The 18,602-nt window shown below is 54.4% G+C and overlaps 8 protein-coding genes across 8 annotated transcripts; 3 read left to right on the plus strand and 5 right to left on the minus strand.

Moving 5' to 3' along the window:
* Nucleotides 1-163: 163 nt before the first annotated feature.
* Nucleotides 164-1,423, plus strand: BBA_00218 (regulator of G-protein signaling domain-containing protein; the record flags this gene model as incomplete). Its single annotated transcript, XM_008595315.1, has 3 exons — nucleotides 164-336; nucleotides 438-1,122; nucleotides 1,187-1,423. 3 exons carry the CDS (start codon nucleotides 164-166, stop codon nucleotides 1,421-1,423), a joined length of 1,095 nt encoding a protein of 364 aa, XP_008593537.1.
* An 886-nt stretch (nucleotides 1,424-2,309) lies between these two features.
* Nucleotides 2,310-3,262, minus strand: BBA_00219 (PCI domain-containing protein; the record flags this gene model as incomplete). The annotated part of the gene is made up of 2 exons (XM_008595316.1): nucleotides 2,310-3,146; nucleotides 3,230-3,262. The coding sequence occupies 2 exons, from the start codon at nucleotides 3,260-3,262 to the stop codon at nucleotides 2,310-2,312; spliced, it is 870 nt and encodes a 289-aa protein (XP_008593538.1).
* A 2,263-nt stretch (nucleotides 3,263-5,525) lies between these two features.
* BBA_00220 (CLAP1-like protein) lies at nucleotides 5,526-9,171 on the plus strand (the record flags this gene model as incomplete). The annotated part of the gene is made up of 2 exons (XM_008595317.1): nucleotides 5,526-5,641; nucleotides 5,688-9,171. 2 exons carry the CDS (start codon nucleotides 5,526-5,528, stop codon nucleotides 9,169-9,171), a joined length of 3,600 nt encoding a protein of 1,199 aa, XP_008593539.1.
* Nucleotides 9,172-9,695: 524 nt separating this feature from the next.
* Nucleotides 9,696-11,398, minus strand: BBA_00221 (Cytochrome P450 CYP51F1; the record flags this gene model as incomplete). Its single annotated transcript, XM_008595318.1, has 3 exons — nucleotides 9,696-10,826; nucleotides 10,884-11,081; nucleotides 11,150-11,398. The coding sequence occupies 3 exons, from the start codon at nucleotides 11,396-11,398 to the stop codon at nucleotides 9,696-9,698; spliced, it is 1,578 nt and encodes a 525-aa protein (XP_008593540.1).
* A 987-nt stretch (nucleotides 11,399-12,385) lies between these two features.
* On the minus strand, nucleotides 12,386-13,690 carry BBA_00222 (uncharacterized protein; the record flags this gene model as incomplete). The annotated part of the gene is made up of 2 exons (XM_008595319.1): nucleotides 12,386-13,536; nucleotides 13,591-13,690. The coding sequence occupies 2 exons, from the start codon at nucleotides 13,688-13,690 to the stop codon at nucleotides 12,386-12,388; spliced, it is 1,251 nt and encodes a 416-aa protein (XP_008593541.1).
* A 1,316-nt stretch (nucleotides 13,691-15,006) lies between these two features.
* Nucleotides 15,007-15,438, minus strand: BBA_00223 (uncharacterized protein; the record flags this gene model as incomplete). Its single annotated transcript, XM_008595320.1, has 3 exons — nucleotides 15,007-15,180; nucleotides 15,236-15,298; nucleotides 15,421-15,438. 3 exons carry the CDS (start codon nucleotides 15,436-15,438, stop codon nucleotides 15,007-15,009), a joined length of 255 nt encoding a protein of 84 aa, XP_008593542.1.
* Nucleotides 15,439-15,815: 377 nt separating this feature from the next.
* BBA_00224 (fructosamine Kinase PKL/CAK/FruK) lies at nucleotides 15,816-17,101 on the minus strand (the record flags this gene model as incomplete). The annotated part of the gene is made up of 5 exons (XM_008595321.1): nucleotides 15,816-16,068; nucleotides 16,248-16,768; nucleotides 16,822-16,884; nucleotides 16,984-17,008; nucleotides 17,061-17,101. 5 exons carry the CDS (start codon nucleotides 17,099-17,101, stop codon nucleotides 15,816-15,818), a joined length of 903 nt encoding a protein of 300 aa, XP_008593543.1.
* An 809-nt stretch (nucleotides 17,102-17,910) lies between these two features.
* BBA_00225 (uncharacterized protein) lies at nucleotides 17,911-18,465 on the plus strand (the record flags this gene model as incomplete). The annotated part of the gene is made up of 1 exon (XM_008595322.1): nucleotides 17,911-18,465. The coding sequence occupies one exon, from the start codon at nucleotides 17,911-17,913 to the stop codon at nucleotides 18,463-18,465; it is 555 nt and encodes a 184-aa protein (XP_008593544.1).
* Between the last annotated feature and the right edge of the window lie 137 nt (nucleotides 18,466-18,602).

Here is an 18,602-nt window from a genome sequence, read left to right on the forward strand (position 1 = left end):
TTTGCTCGCCATTTTCTTTCAGCCTCCCCCCGCCACAGCAGCAGCAATAAACGTTGCAAACTTTGACCATCCTCGACGATCCTTTTCTCACTCCCGAATTATAACAATCACTCAACAATTTCCCTCCCGTGAACGCCTCGTCCGAGTTCTCTCACCAGCCATCATGGCGGCCCGATCGAACGTCGGCTCGCCCGTGATGCAGCCAGACCTCACCCGCAATCGACTTCCGACGCTCTTTGAGGTGCTGAGTAGAAGGACTCTGCCGCCGGTAGACTTGTTTTCATTTTACATTTACATGCGAGACCAGCAGCGGTCTGTCGACTACTTGGATTTTTGGTACGCTTTTGGGGATCCCTGGAATTGCCCAGGAGCGACACCTCTCTCTCCCTCGGCCCGCAGCGGTAAGAAGCAAACAACTAACTCGCCGTTTCATTTAGGCTCGATGTTGCGCAGCACATGTCGCTATGCCGGCACTACGTCCGCGAGCTTCGACGATCCGTACTCATCGCCACGCCCGATATGGAGCGCGCAGGCGGCGCCGCCTCGAAGCGCTCCTCGACGATCCTCGACAGCCTGGGTGACCTCGAGCCACGGCCAACGGGCCCATCCATGTACGCGACAGAGAAGGAAAAGAATCAGGACGCCCAAATGTCGGCATTTCTGCGCGAGGAGCAGTCAGAGCGCGAGTCGCCGAACACGGGCTCCCGGCCCAGCCCCGTCACCGCCAGCCCGGCCCGCGACCTGACCGACTCCAATTCGCCCGCGCACACCGTTTCGCGCCAGGATATCCGGGCGTCGGCGGAGAAGATTCTGTACACATTTCTCTTACCCGGCTCCGAGCGCGAAATCATCCTGCCGGGCTCCATCACGCAAGACGTCATCAGCGCTATTGAAGAGCACGGCCGCGACGATCCCGAGGTGTTTGACACAGCCAAGGACTATGTCTTCCAAGCAATGGAGCGCGATGCCTTTCCTGGCTTCCTGCGTATGAAGGCTCTGGGCAATCTGATCCCGCCTACGCTGGTGATGCGTCTAATTCTCGGCCTCGTGGCCATGTTCGGCGCCTTTTGGACTGGCTTTGTGCTCATTTTTCTTAACAAGAGCAGAGCCACAAGATGTTGGGTATGGTTCCAAAATCTCGACTGCGTTATAGTGTGCCCCTCAATGCTGACATTTCTACCCCTAGGTCATTCTGCCATTCACCGTGGGCGTCTACTTCCTCGCCTCCTACCAATACTCACTGGACCCCGTCATGGCGCTCCTCGGCTTCAGCGAATACACCCCATTCAACTTCTCACGTATACGCGAACCCTACGTCCGCACCCTGCTAGTCAAGCGAGCCTTTATCGTCCTCCTTGTGACGGCACTCATCACCGCAGCGCTGTGCGTCTTGTTCATATTTGTGCCCGGCAAACGGTTGTAAAGACGGCCCGACCAAGAGAACTTGCAAACCACCAGTACATAATATAATGCCCGCAAGCTCTTCAGTGGTACGGAACGTCACATGCGCTCTTACTGTCCTTTTACATGCCCGGTGTCACTTTCACAATGTTTTCTTTTCCTTTATTCTTTTAACGACCGTCATGAAAGGGGGCTGAGAGGATGTGGACACGCTGTTAGTCCTAGACAAGGCGACTTTGATATCAATACGACAAACGATGGAGACTTGGACTCGACTTACTTCCTTGATATTTTATAATAAGGGAACGGCTCAGCATGTACGGCCATAGCCGAGTGACAAGATCTGGATCCCGTCTGATCTCCGAGCGATAACCACTCGAGCGCCCGAATAGTAGCTGGGCCGGTGACGACCAGCAAAGTCCGGGTGCTGTACGTTAATTTATTTTTTTGTGCCAGTCAAGAAGCTCGACTGTTTTTTTATTATATTGCGGCTGATGTTTTACATTGTCAATTGTCTTTGCATATCATTACAATCTTGCCTCTTTTGATAGCCTTGGAAGTCGGATATATATACTAGTTTACCTCTTCATCTACAAGATCAATGTATAACAGTAAGAAGCCCATGAGTCATCATAGCTTCAGTCTTTTGATCTTGTTAAAGATCCATCCAAATGCACAAATATTGGGAATAACCAGCCCTGAAATGTGTGAAGAATGTGATGCGTTGGTATTTTGATTGTGTATATCATTACAGCACCGTAGGGTGCAAGCTCGTTAACGTGGAAAAAAAAAAGGCTCTGATGGCTTTTGCCCCAGCCCCATCTATGCTGCTTTTCCTCCCTCTAATGGTGCATCTCTCGTCACCTCAGAAGCAATGCTTTCGTTGTCCCCTCTTCTCTCTTCTCCAACTACATCTTTCTCTTGCCCGCCCTCTTCTTGCTCTCCTCGCTAGGAGACAACCCATCCAGATCCATAGCCTCATCCGCCTTGGACTTTGCCACCGCATCCAACACCGCTCTCTTACTCATACCTCTGCGCGCCAGCTGCTCGCGCATAATGCCTCCTCCACCGAACTTGTCCGCATCCCGTAGCTCCGTCATGGCCTTGGCCATCTTTTCCGCCATTTTTTCTTTGGCCTCGCTCTCTGCCCTAGCTCTCTCAGCCGCGCCCTGCCTCACCCGCTCCATGTGCGTCTCTACATCCGTGAGAATCGCCGCGCAGCGGTCCGACCAGCCCTGGAGCGCAGCGCGCATGCGCGGCGTGTCGTCGTCGGGGCTCAGATCTCGCAGGGGCGCCACGCGGACGACGTGCACGCGCTGGCGGGCCGGGTCGAGCTTGGCGTCGATGAGCCCGGCGTAAATGGCCGTGGTGACGAGCGTCTCGAGCTGCGGCGTAGTGTCGAGGCGCAGCCGCTGCAGGAGCCGCGCGTACGAGAGGTCTGCCCTTTGGCGCGAGGCTGCCGCGAGCGATAGTAAGCTAAGCTGCCGTAGCTTGAGGCGTTGCGCGTCACTGAGCGCCGGCAGGCCGGGCGTCGCCTCGTACGTCTCGTAGTCGCCGTAGGAGAAGAGGCGCAGTAGCGCTAGGTGCGGCGCGAGCTGTTCCGGGTGTGAGGCTGCGAGGGCCTGGAGCTGCGGTGACTGCAACAGCTCGGCGAAGATGTATGTGTTGGGCGCAGAGGTGGCCCGCTCGATGAGGTCGGCGGCGGCGCGGGGCGAGGTGGCCGACTTGGAGAGGGCGATGAACGGCTGCAGGTCGGGGGCAATGAATGGTTAGCTCTGATGCAGGGGAACGTGAGAGCGTTTGGTATCATTGAAGCTTTAGTACATACCTCTAGTGCGTTCAAAGCTTTAGTTTGCTCCATTATGAATGGGTAGGAGCTTGTGTAAGGGTGCAAAACAGGCAAGGCGGTTGTGGTGTTTGGAGGCGATGAGATTCAAGGTCGATGATTTAAGCGGGGCTCGTCTGCCTGACAGTTGAGCGACGCGGGGCAATTTGTGAGATTACAGGCAGGCAACGTGAACTGTGGTAGTCATACCGATTCTTTGAGGGGAGCTGCAGCTCATCCATTCGGCAATGCTCCTAGTTGCGAGGTCGGTTCAAGAAGCGGCTGGAGCGTGATTTCACTGTTTAGCAGCTGCTTACTTGGATGAATGTTCGGGTGCTTAGCCACTGGTCGCACAACACCGAGTTCACCACTACATGGCCCAAATCAACGGCATAACAATTCAAACAGGTCATTAATCCAATCGTGACGTACAATTATTCAACCAACAGCAAAAAACGTCACAAGATCAGCTGAATCGGGCGAGGTTCTTCAACTGTTGTTCTTCTACCGGGTAGCCTGCTTCACAAAGTGAGAGTGAGGGCATTTCCATGTCTCCCTTAAGCCCCGTGCAGGTACGCGCCCACGATGAACGGACGAAATCACAGGAAAGTCACCAACGATTCCATCGGATGATTTTTCAAAAATAGAACACGAGATTGCACAAAAACAACCTCATTGTATTTCTTTCATGCGACACGTGATGTTCCTGGCCGAGCGTCTGGCCGCACAGTTGGCACGGACGGCGGTGACCGAAGTGCATTGCCGCAAGTCGGCATTATCGGATCAGATGCAGACTTTTTGTATGTGGACTGGCGAACCATGGCTGCGCTTGAGCGTACATTGTTGTCTAATTTTCTGCAATTGTCGACCCATGACGAGTATCTAAGAACTTGTGTTGTAAGTCGTGGCGCGGATGCAGGACGCTGCATTCTGTGTTTCCTGGGCTTTCGAAGCCTGCAGCACTCCAGGTTTCGGGGTTTCTTTTGGCGGATCTACCAGGAAACAGCGCTGAAACGTGGCCCTCCCGCCTCCAGAGCCGACAACCCGCTCGTCCCCCTATTTTGCTCTATCAGAACGTGTTTGCGACAATCTAAACAAAAGTCAAACACGGACGGTGCAGGCCTGGCTCTGGCAGGCAAGCCAACTGGAGCCCCGTCGATGGACTTGGCGGAAGAAGTTGGCAGGGTAGAGCCGTGGCCGGTGCTAAACTGGCGCCATCGACATGGGGTGGGCGGTGATTTGAAACACCAGAAAGCCACAACTGCGATTAGGCGATGCTAGCTACGATGATGTGCCTAGGAGTGAAATTGGCAAGTAAAAAGTCACTTGGAAACATCAGGAGAATAGTTAGTTAGGCGAGGAGAGCAAAGAAGAAAGAGAAAACAATGACAAGTCTTGATGAGAATTCTTTATTAGTGAGTGGGGATGATTGCCGAGGCTGTATTACTTATGCGTCCTGTCCCCGAGCAATCAATCCACCTTTATCACCTCGTACAGGTACTGCTGGGTACTGTTTGTTCTTCTTTAATTTTTTTCCCCATCGTTTGCTTGCTCGTCAACGCTAGGTACTTAATCCTCTCGCTGCTGAATAATTGGCCAACAGAAACTCGTTGGTACACGGACTATCCCGCATCAAGACGACCGACCTGCGGCGTTGGAACCAAAATTTATTGGCGCAGTGGCGGACCGTATCCCTCCCACCTGTGGGCTGGCGACTTGGATGACATTGCATGGTGACCGTGCATATATATCTTCAAGCCGAACCACCCTCTGTCTGTGTTCAGATACATGTTTTGGCTTTTTTGTGCGCCACGCTGACTGTCTTGGAAACGGCCTCATATCTAGCGCATTGTACGCCTCGGGTTTGAGACTGGCTGCGCGCCCGTTTTCCACCTCTTTCCTTTGGAATTGAACTTCCGTCAGCAGTGTCTGCCGGATTGTTCTGCTGAGAAATCCTCTCACATATTACATACATTCATCGCTCCGTCTCCATCCACCTGCGCGGGTGGCTGTCCTGTCATATTTCTTGCAGCCAGCCAAAAGTCGAAACCGCCCCCACAATCCTGCCGCGACCTCCGCTTCGTCTTGCCTGCGAGCGTTGCATCGACGACTTCTCCTCCCCGACCCCCCGTCAAGCAAGGGCCCCAGCAACGACCTGGGTGCTGCGTGCTTCTTCCTTTTGACAACTTTGGAACATCGACGACCTTTTTCTTCTTCTTCCTATTCTCTTTTATCTTCGTATTACCCCGACTCTGTGACGGCTGCGCCAGACAGTGAGGTTTGTTTCATTGCGCCCAGGATGGCTCCCTCACCCATTCAAATTCCCAAACGGGAAGCCAGCCATCTGTCTGCGACGTTGGCCTCTCCCGGCACAGCACACATGGCCACCACCACGCTGCGCGTGAGCGGCATGACGTGAGTTGATACCTCTTGGAACGACTCGATAGCCGCTCCGGTTTAGCTGGCTCGCGCCAGAGTCCGCCGTTGCGCCATCCATCACTAACCCTAAGGACTGTAGTTGCGGTGCATGCACCTCTGCCGTTGAAGCTGGCTTCAAGGGTCTCGAAGGCGTCGGCAGCGTCTCCGTCAGTCTCATCATGGAGCGCGCCGTTGTCATGCACGATCCGGCCAAGATTTCCGCCGCCCAGATCCAGGAGATTATCGAGGATCGTGGCTTCGACGCCGAAGTTCTCGCCACCGACCTGCCCAGCCCAGTCGTCTCCCGTCACCCGAGCCTCTCTGTCGAGCCGAGCACAATGGCCACCACGCTTGCGATCGAGGGCATGACCTGCGGCGCCTGCACCTCTGCCGTCGAGGGGGGCTTCAAGGATGTCCCCGGTGTCAAAAGCTTCAGCATATCATTACTCTCCGAACGAGCCGTTATCGAGCACGACCCTAGCCTGCTTACCGCAGAGCAGATTGCCGAGATTATCGAGGACCGTGGCTTCGGCGCCGAGATTATCGACAGCGTACGAGCAGTGCCAGCTGACAAGGCAGACGAAGCGCCCAGCGCCGTCGCCACCACGACGGTTGCGATCGAGGGCATGACCTGTGGTGCATGCACATCTGCCGTCGAGGGCGGCTTCAAGGGCGTGGATGGCATATTGAAATTCAACATTAGTCTGCTCGCAGAGCGAGCCGTCATCACACACGACGTTTCGAAAATTACCGCCGACCAAATAGCCGAAGCCATCGAAGACCGAGGCTTTGACGCCGCTGTTCTCTCAACATCTTTTGACGTCCAAGATGTTGGTGCGGGAACGACCACTGCCCAATTTAAAATCTACGGAAACCCGGACGCCACTGTAGCAAAGGCACTGGAAGCCAAGATCTGCGGACTCGCTGGCGTCAAGTCTGCATCTCTCAGCTTGTCTACAGACAGGTTGTCCGTTACACATAACCCATCTGTCATTGGGCTGCGAGCCATTGTCGAGGCTGTTGAGCAGGAGGGCTTGAACGCGCTTGTTGCCGACAGCCAGGATAACAATGCCCAGCTTGAGTCGCTGGCCAAGACGCGCGAGATTACGGAATGGAGGACAGCATTCAGAACATCGCTGTGCTTTGCCATTCCCGTCTTCATCATTGGCATGTGTCTGCCCATGGGACTGCCCAGCTTGGATTTTGGCAAGATTGCTCTGGTTCCTGGGCTTTGTCTAGGCGATGTCATTTGCCTGGCCCTCACCATTCCCGTTCAATTTGGCATTGGCAAGCGCTTCTACATTTCCGCATACAAATCTATCAAGCACGGCTCCCCTACTATGGATGTCCTAGTCATTCTCGGCACGTCTTGTGCCTTTTTCTACAGCATCTTTGCCATGCTGGTCTCACTCCTAATGCCTCCTCACTCCCGACCCAGCACCATCTTTGACACGAGCACCATGCTCATCACCTTCATCACCTTTGGCCGTTACCTAGAAAACAGCGCCAAGGGACAGACATCTAAGGCCTTGTCTCGTCTCATGTCTCTGGCCCCTTCTATGGCGACCATTTACGCCGACCCCATCGCTGCCGAAAAGGCCGCCGAGGCCTGGGCCAAATCCAGCGATGCCACCACCCCCCGCACACCGCGTGCACCGGGCTCCGAGGGATCTGCGCACGAAGAAAAGTCCATCCCTACCGAGCTGCTGCAGCTCAGCGACATTGTCATTATTCGACCTGGCGACAAGATCCCCGCTGATGGCACCGTGGTCCGCGGCGAAACCTACATCGACGAGAGCATGGTTACGGGTGAGGCCATGCCCGTCCAGAAACGTCTCGGCGACAATGTCATTGGCGGCACCGTCAACGGTAATGGCAGGGTCGACTTCCGCGTCACGCGCGCCGGCCGTGACACTCAGCTCAGTCAGATTGTGCGGCTTGTGCAGGACGCGCAGACGACGCGCGCGCCGATTCAGCAGGTCGCCGACACGGTCGCGGGCTACTTTGTACCCACGATCCTCGTGCTCGGCCTCGGCACGTTTCTCACCTGGATGGTACTCTCCCACGTGCTGTCGCACCCGCCGCAAATCTTCTTGCAAAACGCGAGCGGTGGCAAAATCATGGTCTGCGTCAAGCTGTGCATCTCCGTCATCGTCTTTGCTTGCCCGTGCGCGCTGGGCCTCGCGACGCCCACGGCTGTCATGGTCGGCACGGGCGTGGGCGCCGAAAACGGCATCCTCATCAAGGGCGGCGCAGCGCTCGAGCGTACCACAAAGGTGACCAAGGTGGTGCTCGACAAGACGGGCACCATTACCCACGGCAAGATGAGCGTCGCGCGCATGACGCTCGCACCGGCGTGGAGCGCCAGCGATGCCCGCAAACGCGCCTGGTGGGCCGCAGTCGGCCTCGCGGAGATGGGCAGCGAGCATCCCGTTGGTAAAGCCATCGTCGGTGCTGCCAAGGACGAGCTCGGCCTCGGACCGGATGCGGCCATTGACGGTAGCGTCGGCGATTTCAAGGTCAGCGTCGGCAAGGGTGTCGTCGCACAGGTCGAGCCTGCGCTATCTTCCGACCGCCCACGCTACCACGTCGTCGCCGGCAACCTCAAGCACCTCAACGACCACGGCATCGCCGTGCCCGAGGACGCCATCGAGGCCGCCGAGCAGCTCAACGTCCACGCTACCGCCGCCCAGTCCAAGCCCGCCTCCTCCAGAAAACCTGCCACCGCCTCTGGCCGCGCCGCGTCCTCTGCCGGCACCACCAACATCTTTGTCGCCGTCGACGGCCAGTACGCCGGCCACCTCTGCCTCGCTGACACCATCAAGGACGGCGCGGCGGCCGCCATTGCCGTGCTTCACCGCATGAAGATCCAGACGGCCATTGTCACCGGTGACCAGCGCTCCACTGCGCTTGCCGTCGCCGCCGCCGTAGGCATCGACGCCGACGACGTCTACGCCGGCGTCTCGCCCGACCAGAAGCAGTCCATCGTTCGGCAGATGCAAGCCACCGGCGCTATCGTCGCCATGGTCGGCGACGGCATCAACGACTCCCCCGCGCTTGCCACCGCCGACGTCGGCATCGCCATGTCCTCGGGCACCGATGTCGCCATGGAGGCTGCCGACGTGGTCCTCATGCGTCCCACCGATCTCTTGAGCATCCCCGCCGCCCTCGCCCTTACCCGCGCCATCTTCCGCCGCATCAAGATGAACCTCGGCTGGGCTTGCCTCTATAACCTCATCGGCCTGCCCATCGCCATGGGCTTCTTCCTCCCGATAGGCCTCCACATGCACCCCATGATGGCCGGCTTCGCCATGGCTTGCTCCTCCGTCTCCGTCGTCGTCTCCAGCCTGCTGCTCAAGTTCTGGACGAGGCCCCGCTGGATGGACGAGGCTGCCGCCGAACGAACAGGCGGCTTGCGCTGGCACGGCGGGCGCGGCGTCATTGGCTGGTTCCGCGAGATGCTGGCTAGACGTGGCGCTGGGAAAGGAGACGAGGGGTACGTGCCGTTGCGGGATATGGACGCGTGAATTGGCGACGTCGTGTATATGTGCGCGTGTGCGCACTTTTCATACTGTGGCGATATATACCTTTTTTTTTTCCTTCTAATTTTTGAACCTGTCGTCGTGTTTGTTGCCCGCAGTCATCAATTTCTGTTTTAGCTTGACGAACTGAAAAGTCGCCGTGCACATTTTCTTTTGACCCGGCATAGCGGTACCTGTACATCTTTTTATCGAGCATATATTATTATAGCAACATGAAACATTACCAGTATGAAACTTTGCATTACTCTTTGTCAAATTGTCAACGTGTTAAAATGGTTGCAGTAAGTGAACACGTGGTTGTAGGCATTATTTATTAATAAACGAGCTTCATTGTTTCAGCTCCGTAATTCTAACGCATATGTTTCTGCTTATCATCCAAAAAACCAAGCATGGCCGTGATCATCCCAAAAAAATATACATGTAACAACTCCTGTGACCCAGAAAAACCCACATCCATGATTAGTTCTCTTCTAATTTGTTTGCACGCATTCTATAGTTTAACCTTTGCTTTAATCTCTGCGAGTCCAGCGAATCTTCGCAGGCTCCAGAGGACGGGAAAAGAGGGAGGCATAGTCGGTGCCAATAATCTTGTCGCTGCCGTCGACATTGGTAAACTGGAACGCGCGGACCGTCTCGGCGACAATGGTCTGCAGTTGCACGTTGGCAAACTGCTCGCCAATGCAGCGGTGGCGACCAGCACCAAAGGGCAGGTAGGGCGAGGCTGCGCCCTTGCTGACGATACCGTAGCCATAGTCAATCTTTTCCTCCTCCTCGTCGTTGCGGGTAATGGTGGGGGCGTTGGCTGAGCCAGGGAGCCAACGGTAGGGGTCCCATTCATCGGGGTTGGGAAAGTATGAAGGATCGCTGGCGCTGACGCCGGGGGCAGCGAGAAGGACATGCGAGGTCGGGATGACGTACTTGGTGCCCGGAACGGGCAGAGGCTGCTTGACGGCGCGCATAATCGAGTGGATGGGGGCGTGCAGACGCAGAGTCTCCTTGATGATGGCCTGGTTGAGAGGCAGCTTGGCGAGATCCTCGTACTGCAGGTCAGGGAGGTCGGCGCCGAGATTCTTGACCTGTTCATCGTAGAGGTCTTGCATGATCTGAGGGTTCTGAGCTAGACGGAGCATGATCCAGGAGCTAGTCGACGATGAAGAGTGCTGGCCAGCCATGAGAAGAGCAATCATCATGTGAGCTACCTCGTGGTCGGGGACGGGGGTGCCATTCTTGTAGGTAGAATTCATGAGGTGCTTCATAATGTCGAGCTCGTGGTCATCGGCGTTGGCGCGACGTTCCTTGATGGTGTCCATGTAAATTTTGGCGACGGTACGCTGAGCGTGGTCACGACGACGGTTCCAGGGAAGAGGGGCCCAGTGAAGCATGAAGTTGATGGGAGTAAAGCCCATATCGAGATCATGGTAGAGAGCGGCCAGAGATACGTCAAACTTGCGGCGGATGGCACTGCCCTGGAGAGCATGGGAGGCTGTAAAGATGGTAATCTCGGCCATTTTCTGGGGCACGTCGACAATGCCGGTGGTGCCCTTGAAGTCGGCGTCGCGCTTGTAGTAGGAGATAACTTCGTGAGAGATGATGGGGACGTAGGACCGGAAAGCTTCTGTGGTGAGGGCAATCTTCATGAACTGTACAAAACGTCTGTTAGGGTGTTGGTCGCGTAGTGACGACATGGTGCATCATACCTTTTTCTGCTCCATAAGCTTGGCGTTGGGGCAGTCGTAGACGACATCGCGGCCAAAGACGGGAGTAGTCAAGACGGTGTAGATTTCCTCGGCATTGACATCCTTGAGCTTGCCGTTGAGGATGAATTCGTTGCCAGCGGGGCCGACTGCGACAGTCGTCTTCTTGCCGAGGAGGATAAAGGTAAAGACATCGCCGTACTGAATGAGATGCGTTAGCATACGACTGCATGAAGACAGCAAGCAAACAAGGACGGGAATGTGCCCACCTTTTCGCGATTCGAGTGGAAAAAACTAGGAGGATCCATGCCATAGGTGATGGTGCTGCCGATAAAGGGGAACCAGTGGAACACCAGGGGGGGCTCATTCTTATTCTTGAAGAGAATCTGGCTGGCGACATTGAGCAAAACGGAGAGGGCAATGAAGCCGAAGAAGAGAGTAGCAGACTGGACGACAACGCTCTGGGCCTGAAACTGGTGGACCAGCGGGTGGTTCGCCGCGACCTGAAGAAAACCCATGATGGTGGCGGCGATCTAGGTTCAGATCTGGTCGGAGTATGAAGCCGAGGGAGGCAGAAGCGGCAGGATAGCAGTAGGTATCGGGGAGTTGTACCGTAGAGAACGAAACGAAACAAGAGTGACAGCAGTTCGTCTCTTCTTGTATGCTGGCAAAAGAAAGGAAAGGAGGGGAGGCAGAGAAAGCGTGGATCTGGTAATTTGAAATCTTTCGAGAGGCGCTGGAAGGGACTGGCGCGGAGTGGAGACTTTGGCCGCGATCGTATTCGCATCGAAAGGGCCCCACAACTGTCTTGACAGAAACACGCAACAAGGAGCGAAATCTGGCAGTCTCTGCTTTTGGCTAGTATAAGGTTGCGTCGCTTTTACGGGGCATCGGCCAATTGTAGAGGCTGTATTTGGTTTTTCATCTAATTTGTAGGTATATATTACCGAACATGTCGCTTCATTACGTAGAAGTAGTCCCTTGGTCCATGGCAGGTACGAATACTTTGAAGATGAACTTGGTGGGTCACAAAGCAAGATGCCTTGCATGCACTTCGTATGACTTCTTGCCTCTATTTGATTGGTCTTTCTAGTTTGTATTTTCCTTTGACCTTATTTACTCATCTTTCATGTAGAAACTGTCTAGCATAAAATATGAAAACGCTTCTTATGCATATAATTTTCCAGATATTCACAAGTGACCAATATGACATCACAGTATCGTCTCAATTTGCATACTGATAAATTCATAATTGCATATTTAGTTCTTAAAACTAGGCGCTACATGTCGAAGCGCGCATCGACTAATAAGCGGAAAACAAATGGCCGTCCCCTGAAAATGCGGTACCACGTCCACAAAAATAAGGTCGTGTCATTCAACCTTGTGGAAAAAATCAAAGCCCAAAATCAATATAGAACCAACTCCGTACCATAGCGTAAAATCATCATGTGGCACAGATAATTTTGCCTCTGCGCATGCGTGTATGTGTAACCGTTCCCCAGAGCCTATGCCTGGGCGACGATGCTTCTGCCAACCGCGCTCCAGCGCAGCTTGCGCAGCCCGGCCGAGGAACGAATCACCTGGCTGCCGGCCGACGTCGTGTCGTTGACACCGCCGACGCTGGCCGCCAGCACCTCGCGTGCCTCTTCGCGGCCAACCTCTCGTCCGATGACGTAGCCAGCGCCGAACCCAACAACAGACACGAGGACGACGACGCCGGCGCTGACGACCCAGCTGAGAAGCGTGGGGGATATTAGCGTATAATCTGCGTCAGCAGCAGTAGTAGCAGCAGCAGCAGCCGTCTTTTTCTTCTTCGCCGCCCGCGGGCCCCTGCCAGCCGACTCGGACCGCTTTGACTTGGGAGAGACGGCGCCAGACGAAGGATGCCGGCGTCGGACACCCGAGGGGCCGGCGTCGACCTGCTTTTCCTCACCAGCGAGCGCAGACTCGGGCATGAAACGCAGCTCCATGGGCTGATTGCTGGGGGTGACACCGGTCCGCGTGACGCGCTGCGCGTCCGTCTCGTCTTTGTTTTTGGGCAGGCCTCTGGCGGCGGCGGCACAGGAGAGGAGTGTGGTGAGAGAGGCCCGCAGCGCAGCGTCGTTGTCTTCGCGAGCAGAGGGTGACATAAAGTTGGGCGGTGATGCTGCTGTACCGCGGTGGTGGTGGCCGCGCGCCTGCGATCGGTGAGGGTACGAGGAGCGCCGGAAGGAGCTGTGCGGGTGAGGGTGCTCGGCCGAGCTCGTCGAGTAGCTCCGCTGCCCCAGGCCGGCGGGCGGATGGGTAAAGGCGTTTGGCTGCGGGCGGAACACGGGAGCGTCGGGGTTTCGACCGAGTGTGGTGGCATTGTCACCGTCATCGTCGGACTCGTCGTCGGAGCCGTCCGAGGGGTCCTTTTCAGACGAGTGGATGTTTTCGGCGGAGCTCGTCATGACGCGGTCCTCATCGCTGTCGCTCTCGTCCTCCTCATCCTGGCTGCTGGCACCGGTGACGTGGATGGCGGTGCGCTGCGGAGGGGGGAGTGATCGCGCCGAGGGATGGAGTCGCCTACGGCGCTGGAACGGGCTGCCGACCTGGAGACCGGTGGTGACGATTTCATTGTCGACGCTCGAGAGCGACGAGGACGAGGGCTGGGAGGAGAGTTCGACCCATGATTCTGCAAGAGTCAGTGGATGTGTTTGGGAAACATCAAAATGAGCGTTGTTCGTACCGTCAAATCGACGACTGTGATGTATGCTGGGGCTCGGCCGCTGCTCGGGCTGTGTGACACTACGGCCGAGTGACCTGCTGTGGCTTGGCTGGCCTTCCATGATGCCGCCTTGGTTGGAGGAGTGCAAAGCTGGTATAGTATGAGAGTAGAATCGATAATCAAGATGACGGGATTAAAGTTTCTTTTTTATCGATAGGGAGAATGTAGATGGTGGACGTGCAAAGGGGGGGGGCGACGACGACTCGAGGGACTCGTATCAGTACACGGGCGGTCTGGTCTATTTGGCAACCCCGCCTAATCGGGCTGATAAGGTGAGAGGCGATCTGCGGAGATGGCTGTCGCTGTGGTTGGAGGATGGCAAATGGGTGTGTGCGCTGAAGGCGCCAAGACTCTATGCGGCAAGTGAGGAGAAGTGGTGGGATGGAAAGTGAAGCATGAAAGGCGAAAGGTAAATAAAAGAAAAGACAAAGAAAGAAAGAAAGCCAGATTTAAAATATAATAATAAAGACGGATTTGAGCCACAAGGTTTGGACTCACGAGCCAAGTGGCAGCGTGAGCGGGCGGGGGCGGCGTTGGAGCGTTGGGGCGGAACGGTGGGCGGATTCTGGGTGGGCTGTGGACAGAGGCAACAATTCAAACGTTGTAGGCAATGTGGATGTCCTGTACATTACATGCATGCCATGATTAAAATTGTAACAAAATGCGCTGAAGAAATGATATATCTGTCGGTCAAAGTCGAGTCGTCTGTCTGGCACCGAGTAGACAAGCACATCACGCGCCCAGACATTGCGTCACAGGCGCACCAGCCTCATCCGTCACAAGGGCGCAACGCAGGCCCCCTTTCATTCTTGCGGCTTTTAGCAAGTCAGCTGCGAGTTGTAACTAGATTACGATGCTGTCTTGATTTGGATTCATTGCCAGTTTCAGATGGACAAACAAGACAATGCAGATTTTATGCGGCATCCATCATGGCCGTCAGCCCTCTACCTAGCCTGCCTAATAAATCTGCTCACTCGCTCTTTCATCTCGCACCAGGCCGTAAATAAACCTCGTACATTCAATAAATCTGATCAAGGGTCTTTGACTGCAGGTTGGCTCGTTGTTGGTGCCCAAGCGCCCAACACTCTCAAAGCTGGCCGACAGTGCCAAGTGACGCTTTCGCAAGTAGTTCCGAGCAACAATTAGATGGCAAATGTGTGGCGCTTTGGCTCACGAGTACTTGTGGCCCACTGTGACATCCCTGCAAACACGTTGGCACGTCGTCCACCGCCAGTCCATCAACCCCTGCAGACCCTCGACATCTTTATCTGATCCATCTATTTTTCACCTTCTCAACAGTTCCTTTCCTGCTTTGATGCATCCATTATCTATCCATCGCCTCATTTATTCCTCATATCAGCCCCGAGACCATCTTACTCACGCGCCTCTGATACACTGATTCCCCTTCTTGCGCCACTCCGGCCATACTGCCCCACCGCTCACAGCGCCGGAAACGCTATGCCCTGCATCATCGCACCGGAACAGGTCGCTCGCCGCCTGCATTATTGACGTCCGGTCCGGGTAATAATCGGCCGGCAGCGCGTTCAGCGACTGCGTTCCGGTCGTCAGCTTCGTTACACGCCAGATTGCATACTCATCTACTCACTGTCAAGTTGATTTGAACCGTAGAGCCGATAGAAATCTGCAAGACGAGCGGCACCGCCATGTGCTATGCGAGTACCAGAGGTTAGCAGGCATGAACATGGCGAGAGGGAAGTAAGGCGTACGGAGTGATATTGTCGTGTCCAACCGGAACCAACAACACAAGGTATGCAAACAACGACGGCGTACTTGGTCATCCTTGACCATCGTGATGTTCACGCTCGCGGCCGCTCTCTTAAACTCTGTCCACATATTTGCCTGTACACGCTGGCATCTTGCCGGAGCCGTCTCCGAAAAGCCTCATTCACGCGCCTGCACACAATTCTGCCATCATCGAAGCGACGCCAAACAGCATGTATGGCAAGCCCGCGGCGAGGCCAGACACGCCATACTGCTCCAGAAAGATGGTCGAACGGCTGCTTCTCTCTGACAATGAGATGCTGAGAGTATGAAGATCTGCCTCGTTTTGTGCTTTTCGTGATAAAAGAGTTTGACCGGCTCCTCTTCTGACAGCAGCGGAAGATTCACGCGGTCTGTTGGCTAGGAATGCAGACCGTCTGAGAGACGGGCAACCCCTCTGGCAGTCACTCGCCTGCGGCAAGTAAATCGTCGGTAATTGAGTTGCGGCTGGGATCGTAGGTGATCAAAGGCGTTCTCGGTGGTGTATTGATACCGGTATTGTCGCCTTTGCTCGCAATCTGAGTGGGAGGCTGGGCTCTCGAAGGTGTTGCCGGAGGCGTATCAGGTAGGCTAGCAATAGTAGGCTCTAGTCCGCCCATGTAATAACGAAGACCATCGGGGTACTTCTCAAGTAAGCGTTTTATGTCCGCTTTTGCCCTGTAATTGTATAAATCTCGGTTCGGAACGACAGAGAGAGAGAGAGAGAAAGACAGAGGAATTGCTCACTTGTCAATGAGTGACGCCCATTGTGGACACATGCAAGTATCAAGTCGTTGCGTCTGAAAATAAACGTCAGCACATCTAAACTAGGCTGAGAGGGATACTGATTGTCCTACATAGCATAGAGTGAGACTCGGTCCTCAAAATCTTCGATGGGCTTGGAAGCGCCCACCTTCACTTTTTGAAGTGGTCGAAGTAAGCGAGAGGCAACCTTTTCGATGAATTGTTCAGCAATCTCGAAAAGTTCGGGATCCTGACCTCGCATCCTCTCAACATTTCTCAACCCTGATCGAAACTCACGAACCCAGAATTCTTCCCAGTTATCAGTCCAGTCAACTATCATTGGCTGCGGACCGTAGTACGATGTGACGTGAAACCCGAACTGGCCAGTTGGCGAGATCGATCTCTGATGCATCTGCTTGAGCATCTGCTTGACAATGGGCAGCAGCTGTTCAAGGGGAGGGGCTCTGGCACGGAAGTTGGAGTACTCTGCCATAAACCAGGCCTTGGTTTTGGCATCGGCATAATATCCCCATGCGACCGGTTTGACTGCATTGTCGGGAATGACGGCGGCAATTGCTTTCTGTCCCTCATACTCTGCTTCGGCCATGCCAACGAAATCTTCACGTTCGATAACCTATTTATTTGTATTAATGTAGAAACGGAAGTTTGCAAGGATGTTGTGCTCACCTTGACGAAGTAGCTCTTTTCGTTGCCGCCATCTAGGACGTCGATCCTTAGGCCAGTAGACCACTATCCCGCCCTGTATCAGTCTGTATGTTCGACAAGATTGCTGTCTGTACAAGGAAATGAATGAAACGTGCGTTTGTGCTGCCTTGCTGTGAAACGAACATGCTCCCATGATCTCCCGGCAAGGCTGTCAATGTCAGACTGCCGTGATCTGTGTAACAGTGCCTCAGCCAACGAACGCGCCGGCTAGGATTGCCGCATCCAGCGTATCATAGTCCATTTTGGTGTGTTACACGAAGCGGATGCCGAACTAATGGAGATGAAGTAAAGTCTCACCAACAAAACGACCGCCGATAATCTTTTGCAAACGACAATTCAAGTATGAGGAGAACATGATGCTTGAAAAGGTTTAGCAAAGCAATTAAGCCTGTTGGGCGGCAGCTAACCGGGCTGAGCTACTTCCGAGCGGCTGCCCGGGTGCTGTTATTGGTTCGTTGTGCGGGGGAGACTTATATGGACTTGGTTCGCAGGGCGTGTGGCTGGCTCAGATATCAGATATGCTCTGTGTTTTATCTGAGAAGAAGAATATGCATTACCAGACAGATATAAGAGCGAGGAAACTTGGAGTAAGCGTATCGTGCTTGCGTGCTTGAAACTTCTGTTTGGCAATGCGCTGAGGCCTTCACGAATAGCCCAGTCGCTGCGCCAGGACCGTCCAGCGCTGTCGCCACTTACAAACTCCGCGATGGAGAATTCATCAGAACAAATTTTTGCGGCGTCTTGCGACAATGATGAAGTGTTGCTTGCTCTGGATCGGTTCCTCGAGACAGAACGTAGATTGCGACCGGGATACGACAGACTGACAGTATACTGCAAATGCCATACAGCCGCTGTAGCTCGAATCATTTTCTCGAATATAGGCATTTACCCAATGGCTGTAAAATTGAAATTCGAGTCAGCATCTCGAATTCCGATTGATCGTGTTGTGGCGTTGTTATTCCATTTTTCTATTAACATGGATCAAATTCATATCACTTCCAATCCCCACACCGACTCGTCGACCATTCACCAAACAACACGGGAGCGAAAATGGGTTTATTTGACAACGTCAGCGAAAAGCACCTGCGAGCTGTTCTTAGGGCACTATGCAAAGACACAGATATATGTGCCAAGGCTCTCGCTATGGTTGACAAGCTAGAAAAGGCGGAGGGGAGCGCAATGGCGGACAACAACGTAGGCGAGAGCGAGGCGAAGCTGGCCATCTGCATTCGCTGCGAAAAGGCCTTCTCCGTAGACGACGACGAAGACTACGACTGCGTATATCACAATGGTAAGTCTGTCAACAAGCTGCAGAGGATAAGAGCAAATTCGGCGCCTCGGATTCCTATTGCTGATGGCCGCGTTAACGTTGTAGGCGACCTGTATCCGGACGAAGACGACCCGGCGTGGTATGATCATGACGTTCGCTGCCACGGCGATCTTGATACCCCGGAAAACAGGAAAAAATATCCAGAGGCCTTTCTTTGGGATTGCTGCGATGAAGTGAGCACGACGGAAGGTTGTAAGATGGGGCGACATCGCGTCGAGCCGGGCCAAGAAGATTCTGATTCGAGCGAAGATTCTGAAGATTTCGAATCGGACTAGACGGGCTACGCACGGCTCTGGCTTTGCAATGATGTGAGCAAGAATTGATTATCACGTCTAATAGTACCGATTCATGAACCTCTGGTTCATTTATTAGATATCCATTTAGAGAAGTGAGACCTTGGGACTTTCTAGAA

This window comes from Beauveria bassiana (genome assembly GCF_000280675.1).
Source record: "Beauveria bassiana ARSEF 2860 unplaced genomic scaffold BBA_S00001, whole genome shotgun sequence".
NCBI lineage: Eukaryota > Fungi > Ascomycota > Sordariomycetes > Hypocreales > Cordycipitaceae > Beauveria > Beauveria bassiana.